This window comes from Trachemys scripta, chromosome 2, assembly GCF_013100865.1.
Source record: "Trachemys scripta elegans isolate TJP31775 chromosome 2, CAS_Tse_1.0, whole genome shotgun sequence".
Classification (NCBI taxonomy): domain Eukaryota; kingdom Metazoa; phylum Chordata; order Testudines; family Emydidae; genus Trachemys; species Trachemys scripta.
Genome location: NC_048299.1, coordinates 167,982,935 through 167,992,365, shown reverse-complemented (window position 1 = coordinate 167,992,365; position 9,431 = coordinate 167,982,935). Strand labels below are relative to the sequence as shown.

General features: G+C 36.5%; 1 protein-coding gene across 1 annotated transcript in view; it reads right to left on the bottom strand.

Moving 5' to 3' along the window:
- Positions 1–638: 638 nt before the first annotated feature.
- Positions 639–9,431, bottom strand: part of CDYL (chromodomain Y like) — a 184,397-nt gene continuing 175,604 nt past the window's right edge. Inside the window, exons 5-7 of the mRNA XM_034762254.1 lie at positions 8,320–8,530; positions 4,072–4,215; positions 639–2,281 (exon numbers count right to left, since the gene is read on the bottom strand). Coding sequence (XP_034618145.1) covers positions 2,123–2,281; positions 4,072–4,215; positions 8,320–8,530 — 514 coding nt within the window. The 3' untranslated portion in view covers positions 639–2,122. The remainder of the gene's footprint in view (positions 2,282–4,071; positions 4,216–8,319; positions 8,531–9,431) is intronic.

Below are 9,431 nucleotides of genomic sequence, written 5' to 3'. Positions count from 1 at the left end.
CCCTATCCAGCAGAGGTTGGGGCTTTCTTGAGTTCGTTGATTACTATGCTGTAGCAAAAGGGGGATTCCTTTCCATTTGAATTGCCTGCATGAGCATGTTGGAAGAATTACTGATCTGATCCTTATTTACATTAAGGCCCCTTTACAATGCCATGGCAGCATAAAGGAGCATGAAAGTGGATATAGGTGCACTATATACTCACCGTAAGGCTTATTTAGAATGAGAGAGGGGTGTAATGAGTATCTGGCTGAAATTCTACACATCAGAATCTGGTCTAGCATGCTGGGTTTCCTCTCTCCCTTCAATATGATCACTTCCAAACAAATTTCAGTTACTGGTTTGTAGAACTAGTGGGAAAAACTGTATTCTACCCTTTTGAAATGCCTGGGAGGAGAACCTACCATAAACAGATTAGTCTTTTGGAGATAGAATGGCTTCATGTATTCTGTTTTCCCTCTAAGAGAATGATTTACAGCATAGACTCAACTTCCCACTTGACACTGAGGGGAAAATGTAATAGATTAAAGCATTAACCTTTCATTGCTGTAATACCATCACTTACAAGGTTTGTTAAAAAGAGGAGACTCCTTTATCTTGGAAGCTTATCTTTGAAAAAGAGGACAAAGAGAGAAACCCATTTAAAATGTGTTAAGAAATATTAGTTTTATTTTAACCAATTTTCACAGCTGAATATTTATTCTATAAAAACTTTACAGATTGTACAGTTTATATATAGTTCAAACTACCAGAACAAAAGTAGGTCCCACAGATGCAAAAATACTGTACCAATCCAAGGTAAAAGCAATTTACATACTGTACAGCTCTCCACTAGGAAGGGAGGTGGTCAGTTCCAAGTATAAACTTCAAAACTGTACAAAAATAAGGTTTGATTTTTCATTCTTCATAATACATTCAATAAGATTGCAAGCACAGATACCCAAGTAATAGCAGATATCTGCAGTCAGGAATCAGTAACCAGTCCTGAAAGGAATGCAAAATAGGTCTATTTACAGAGGGCACTCTTTTACACCATATTGTGTATATATAGTGTATATTTAAAATAATAAAAAAGCATAGACAAAGAACATTAAACATCTACTATAAGGTAGTTTTTTATAAAAGGAGTTTTTGTATGTAATAGTGTGCCAAAAGAATTTTAACTTATTTAAATAAAATATATTCTAAGTGAACCTAAAATGCATTTTTGGTGTAATACATCAATTAATCCAGCACATAGAAAAAAAACCATACTGTGTAGAAAGTAGTATTCTCACCCAGCAACAGAAGCACTTATGTAGTTATTAAAAAAAATCAAAACTATTTAAAAAAAACACTAAAACTAACTTATAACTTAGGATATTCATATACATAAGATATTCAGTGATTCACTAATACTGCAAAACAAGCTTCCCCCCCCCCAAGAGACAGTGGTTTCTTTATGCTATCTAAGTAAGAATTAGACATGTCCCCCCCCCAAAAAAAGGGGTTGAGTGTTTTCTTAGCATAGCTCCTGAGCACACTCTTTTTGGGATATTTATCTAATTAAATCTTTCATTATAGGGTTTTATTCTCAAACAAACAAACAAAAAAAAATTAGAATGTTCCATTAGTTGAGGTATTTCAACCTTCTTCTGAGATCAAGACAATGTCTTATCTGAAGCCACTTGTTGGGCCGTGAAAGTAGGGGCTGGCTAATACCCGTTTCAATTCTGTATTTTAGTGAAGGGGGGAAGCATTATTCAGACTTCCCTGCCACACAGAAAATAATACAACACAATTCATTCCTCCCCCCCCCCCCCCCATTCTTTCTGATACAGTACTAGCCAATGATAACAAAAACTAGAGCCTCAAAGAGATGTTTGGTAGTGCACTCCATTATAATTTTTAGTTTGTGTATATAAAGATATATATATATATATATAGGGAGAGTTTTTTTGTTCATTTCTTTTTTAAGATACAGTACTTTACAACCCCTTGACAATAAGCGTGAGGGTCTTTCCAATCCCATCCCCAAGCTTTGAGCTATGGGTGACTTGGTAACAGGTTTTCAAAATAAAATTGGGGCATTTTTATGCCCCAGATGTCCAGGTAAATACAATTCCAGTGTCAGTGCACATCTCATCAGAATTCATCGATTTTCCTTTGCAGGTATTTTAACATAGAGTCCATCCCTTGTGCAGAGCCCCAGATTTTCTTTAAAGCTTCACACTCCTTGTCATTTGCTTGTTCTAAGTCCACCTTCATGATATTACGGACTAAAGCTTTGGATTCTTCAAGCACCTGTAACACAAAAACCACAAATGATATTAGTAATCTGTGTGCTAAATGTTTGTTAGTAAAGTGGAATAGTCACCTGTAGATGTATATGGGCAAATCCCAATATTGCTAAGAGAAATTATGCACACGAATCTAGGGGACAATATGTCCCACATTGAGCAGTTACTTTTCCATAAAGTAAATACAGGAGCTTCTTCATTCTGTGCCAGATAAAAGTGGAAATATTTGAGTATGAACCAGACTTTATAGATGGTATTAAAAGAGACAGAAGTCATTATAACAACTTGGTAAATTCTGATCACAACACTGTGTTTTCCAGGATTGTCCGAATTATAACCTGGTAGACCTTACATCTAAAAAATAGCTTTTTTTATTTTTAAGTAAAATTTCATAGGCTGCTTTTAAATGCTAAAATTGATGATTTTTAGACAATTCTTTTGCCCTCCTCTGAAAACAAAGACTTCATAAGAGCAGAAATGATGTTGATTTGTTGTGAAGATTGTGACTATCTAGTAGTTTAAAACATACTTTACGTTTTGGTAAAACTCCAGCTGGCAGGAGAGCAACTGCCACCTGTGGGCAGGAGCAGAATGGCTCCTGTATCTTCTTACTATGTGCATCTCTGAGAATTTAAACCTAATTTAACGGAGTGTCCAGAATTTTATACTCATGGTTCTTAGGTACAGGTATATTTATATTAGTCTCTTGATGTGTGCTAAAATGTTGGTAAATATTTAAGTTACATTGTGTAAGTGGTTCTTTGATGTGAAAGTGGCGGAGTCTGTTCTTTCTTTCTAGAGCAAATGAAGTGCTGACCCCAAAAGCTACTTTGAGCAGGTATGTCATTAAGGGACTGAGACTATTAGTACTTAAAGATGATTAAAAAATTCTCCTCCCCCACCCCACCCTGGTTTTATTAGTATTTATAGCCAGCTGTTGAGATGAAGGAAAAATCATGGATTATTTTCCATCCAAATTTGGAAACTTCAGTGTTGTTTGTTTTTTGACTGATTTTATTGACTACATCAGGGGTCGGCAACCTTTCAGAAGTGGTGTGCCGAGTCTACATTTATTCACTCTAATTTAAGGTTTCGCGTGCCAGTAATACATTTTAACGTTTTTAGAAGGTCTCTTTCTCCAAGTCTATAATATAGAACTAAACTATTTTGTATGTAAAGTAAATAAGGTTTTTAAAATGTTTAAGAAGCTTCATTTAAAATTAAATTAAAATGCAGAGCCCCCCGGACCAGTGGCCAGGAACCAGGCAGTATGAGTGCAACTGAAAATCAGCTCGCGTGCCGCCTTCAGCATGCATGTCATAGGTTGCCTACCCCTGGACTACACTATTGCTACTGTTAAACACAGAGGAGTTAGCCACACTGTGGTGTTAAAGCAAAGACTCTTCTCTTCCTCCCCTCCTCCCTCCCCCCCAAATACACCTGCCATTCATTTCTGTATTTCTGCTCAGTTCTTATGGCAACTATTTTAATTTGGAGTGAGTTAGTATTAGTCTCTTTTTATGTGGAGTATACTCTTAACTTAGATTTTGCCTTGTGTTATCAATCCTAGAATCTATTACAGCGTGTGATAATTTGAGAGGTGCCTCTCTCCTTGACCTCTTTATTTTTTAATGATGAGCCTAATAATATTGGAATGCGTTATTAAAACTTTGTGCTCCAATCTACATAATTTATCTCAAGTATGCCATGCGAATTGTTTCTAGAAAGATGAGTGAATGATGTAGTTCATTATTAATCTATTTATAAAATGGAAGAAAATAAAATGAAACTTACAACTGAATTACATGTGACAAGTTCCTTAATTCGAACCATTACTTCCTGTGTGAATGTTCCCGGCCAAAACACTTGAGATACCAATCCTTTTGCACAAGCTTCCTGCGCAGTCAACTTCCTTCCACTGAATAACATTTCATTTGCCTGAGGGGATAAAAAGTTATTTCTGATATGAAATGTAATGACAAAAGAAAAGTTTAAAGGAAAATGTTAATAAAATGCCTGCACTAGTTGAGATGCTTGGTTGTACTGTAGCTCTCCAGTGTTAATCCAAATACATCAGTAATATATAAAAAGAAAATAGATGTTAAAATTGTTGTGTTGCCAACTATCATAACTCAGTAGTTAATCAGAGATGCGTCTGATTAAATAAGAAATCACCAGATAAATACTTGAGAAAAGTCACACTTTTTCCATTCATGAATGGTTAAGATGTAATTCACTTGAAATAGTGCTAGTTATAACTCATACTAAAAATAAATCATAATTAGATTGCAACATTAAAAAAAATCTGGAAAATAAATGGAAGTGATTACAAATAGTAGTTTGATGCATCTCCTGTGTTTGATTAGTTTTAGTGGTTTAATTTTGACTTCTGCAGCACTAACAAACAGTAACATTCCTCCACAGATCACCATTCAGTTGACTCATTTTTTCTGTGTTGGAAGAAAGCATATTTAAAAGTCATGCAGCAACAGATTTTGCAGCTTAAAATTTTTACCACTGAGACTTTAAATATTTAAAATGTGATATTCTCACAGGGCCTGATCCCAAAGTCCACTGAAGTCAGTAGGAGTTTTTACAGCAACTTGAATGAACTTTTTGATCCGGTTCATAGTATTTCCTCCTTTCTATTAACCTCAGACATACGTTGTTTTAATACTTAATTTAAAAACAGTTGTTTTGAGTAGGTGGATAGAGCTTCTGTTCTTTCTGAATCTTTGAGGCCTAGTTTTAAATAGTATTTTTATGATATGGATTATAGGCATGGAATGAGAAAATATATTGGCATGCAAGATAATTCTCATATGCAGGAGTTAGTGCACTATTATAAATAATGTGTATTATTTTCTAATGTTAAATACAACTATGCTAATATAGTAAAATGTATTATTTCCCCTTAACTTTAAGCACAAATATTTCTATCTTTTAACATTCTATTCCATTCTTAGTAGCTACTGCATCGATAGTCTTTCTTTAATACAGAGTTGCTACTTTCAATGACAAGGCTATTGTATCAGAGCTCATGGAATAAAGAGAAGAAATATGAGACAGATCTGACAAATTTAGCCTTTTTTAAGATAAGCAATTGAATAATGCTTGGCACTTAGCCTTTCATCCAAGGATCTCAAATAACTTACAAATCACTATCCCCATTTTACAGATGGCGAAACTTAAGGCCCAGCGTGATTAAGTGACTTAAAAGATCTGAGTTCTTGCTAACAAATAAAGTTACTGATGCCCAATCCACTAAACACACAGACTACACCATGTATTGAGAGGTTTCATAGAATAGTTTCACTGTATTTGCAGATCCAAAGGAAGACACTGTAAATAGATTTCCATCTCAAGTTGCAGAAAGGAAGCTATGAATCATGTACAAAAAGAGAAAGTGTTGGGTAGATCCACCTATAAATCCACCTTGTGTAAAATGTTTAACAAAAAGTTTATGAACCTGTTTGCAAAATTGGAAAGTATATTTGTGATAGCTGTTAACTGACAAAATTGTAGCTAAACTTATAGAGTTATAAGAATGTTGCATCATGGACTATCTTATACGCACTTGATGTCAAGTGAACACATCAGGAAAAGGAAGTATCTTTTGCGAGAAGGTACAAAGTGAAGAACTTCTGAACTAACACTGAATTTACTTTTTGTAATTACAAATCTCCTTGGGAGTTTATAAACGTAATTTGTCTAATTATTTATCATCTGTAGGAGTGTGAATGCCAGAGTGACTTTTTATTCCTTTAGAACCTGATAGATCTGGCTGAGCTCTTTCAACAAGAAATATTATAAAGAACTGTAATGAAAAATGGTGTGGTCATGTTAAATCTCATTTACAAGCTACAAAACAGCAGAGCCTCTCCAACTTGAAGTTAGTGTTATGGTTTGACAGGTTTTGAAGGGGAATGCTTTCTGCTGGCACTTAGCTCTTGATCTAGCTCCAATACATGCCAAAACGTTAACAGCAATTTGACCAGAGTCCTGCTGTCAACAATATTCTGCAACCAACCCCTGTATTTCTGCTCTGAAAATTGACAGCGCTATTGGCCATATCCCATAGAAATAGAATAAAATGTAAAAAGTAATAACACAATACATTTCACTAACACTCTGAGTGGTAAGTTCGCTTTTGGGTATGTCTACACAAAACAAAACAGCAGTGAGTCTGAGCCCAGGGCTCTAGACTCAGAGTTGAGTTATGGTGTTATGAATAACTCTAGGCGTTCAGGCTCAGGCTCTGAAAGCCCCTTTCTCCCGAAGATATAGAGCCCAAACCCAAATGGCTACATGGCTATTTTTAGCACTATAGCACAAGCCCAAGGCTGTAGAGCCGGGCTCTGAGATGCGCTGCCATGGGGCTTTTTTGCCATGCAGACAGACGTACTGTTCCTTCATTCCTCTGTTTCCTTCTCATTCTGTTCCAATTCCTCTATCCATTTTGTCCTTATTTTTAAAAAATCCAATTAGCACGTGATCCCCTCTCCCAACAGGTTATAAACATGATACTAGGGGACAATATGTTCTAGAACGTGGTTATTTTTAAAAAAACCCAACAATATAGGAATTTCTATACTGGATCAGACCAATGGTCCATCTAGTCCAGTATTCAGTCTCTGGCTATCCAAAACCAGCTAATTTAAGAATAATTTTTGCTACAAGTAGAAAAATCAATACATTCCCCAAGGAACATGTAAAATTCATGCAATCTAAACTCAAACTTCTTAAAAAATTATCAGTCACAAAGTTTCTCAAAACTAGAAACCAAATACAAATGGAAAGGAATGACTGCTCACTTAGAGTAGACACCAGCATGAAAAAATTATTAATCTAACATTTAAATTTTTCTTTTAAAGAACTGTATCTGGCAGTCTCACAATGAGGTCTGTTAATTAGTTATGAAATCTATTCAAACTTTAATTACACTAGTAAAATAAAAATTTAAAGTTCCTTCTAAATCAATCAGTAAGTGCATCTGTTTGTGTGTGTGAGGGGGAGGGGAGTGATGGGGGCGGAGAGGGTTCTAGAAAAAAAAATTCAGGCAGCCCTAGGCACTTGCTTCATGGAGCTGCTAGTCAATTTCATACTGGCTTAGGCTGCAGGTCTAACATCAAATGCTGCTCAGAAGGATGCATATATATTATGAAATAAAATGCACAGTAGTATGAAGCAAAATGAAAAATAATGCAGGTAACTGTGGCTTTTTTCAGCTTTTTTTAAACTTTGCCCCTTCACTTGATTTTTTTTTTTAAGCTGTATGTAAATGCAGTTTCAGCAGTAACATGAAATGGGAACATGTTTTTAACCTACTGATCCTACAGACTACACACTGCCCTGGCATAACACTTAGGAGTGACAAACAAAAGTGTCTTATGGAACACTTGAGAAATAAAATATCAGGATATTAATATGTTAATATTAAACAAAGCCACTTCAACTGATATGTGCATCTTAGGAAAGTCTGACGAGGCTACTCATGAGAGAAACAGAGAAAATACATGAACATATTTTACACATTAGGGTAAGATTGTGGGAAGTAAGCAACTATAGGTGGCAGCTAGAAATGCAATACTCCAGTATGGTTGTGCTTGACTTAGGCATTATGCCTTTAGGAGCACTGGGGGAACAGAGCAGTCTCTGCCTCCCGCCTTTACAGGACGTAGCATGTAATCCCTCATGTGCTGGCCCAGATCTGCTGGCTAATATGGAGGGAGAGGAAGCATGTTTGTGGCCCAGTTTTCCCTTCCCTTTTGGGGAGACCTCTGCCACTACAACCAGTTAGCCTTGCACAAGGAGAAGGGTTATAATTAGCCCATGCACCCTCTCGCTCCTCTTTTGTATACCCATGGAGGCCTCGTCACAGTCTACTCAGAGTAGATAAGCAAAAAAATATATTTATTTCTCATGAACCATTTTCATAAAACAATTACAATCCACGCACCAATGAAAACATGACAGGATCACTGTAGATAAAGCACTAACGGGGCAGAAAGCTGATTATTTATTTTTATTAAAGTTACTTACAGAAGCCAGGCCCATTATCCTAGGAAATGTGAGGGATGAACATCCATCTGGACTCTGTCCAAAAGTAGTGTACGGTGTCTGAAACCAAGCCTTCTCATTAGCCCAAACCACATCACAGAGAGATAATATTGATGCTCCAAGTCCAATGGCTGGGCCATTTACTGCTACAATGATGGGCTTCTTAAACTGAATAAAAGTATTCACAAAATTCCTGAAAAGAAATGAACACTCCATCACTACACATTTTAGCAGCAAAACGTATCAGCCACTCAGCACTCAGTAATAAACAGTCTCCACAGCAACTAGTTGTAAACAACATTTCAAGAACCTGCTCTACTCCCTCAACCACTGCAGAACACAACCACTGGGTATCTGCAGACCTCCGACGAACCTACCTGGTCCTTATGGAGTGGTTGTGTGTGGCAGTTGACACCATTGGTAGCAGACCATTACTGAGTATGCTCAGTTAGCATTCCCAGAGAGAGGAAGGGGAGCCTTCCCTGAAAAAACAAATCTGCTTTTTGGAAACAAGTGGGAAAAGATCCATCAATAACTTCAGCCCCATTATCAATCACAGATCTTTAAAACCTTCTCCCCTTCATCCCTTGATCTTCCATGTTCATCATGATCCTCAGAGGTCTAGGTGCCTTAAGGATAAGCAAACTCATCTTCCTTTAGCCACCCAGAACAACATCAGTTTATTTCAGTGCCCAATGGTGTCAAAAGCTTGAATAACGCATGGGATTCCATGTAGAATTCAAATGTGTACCATAAGTGCCATCTGGATAAGACAGAAGCATGCAATCAATCACAAGGAAATGGCAATGAAGAGGGAATAAAATATTGAGAGCCCGGGGGTGACAGTGGCCATTTAAATGTTTATGTTTATAGGGTAACAGCTCAGAATACTTCTCAACATATCACATAATTTGGATTTGGTGAAATTTTCTCTCTTCCCATATCCAAAGTTTATTCCAAACTTGATTACCTCACAAACACGAAGCACCTTCAAGCAACTATTACATTGAAATGTGTAATATTTTTGAGACCTAATTTAGAATTGGGAAGGGAAGATGAGGGATTATATTGTGGGGAGGGGACAAGAGAGCCCC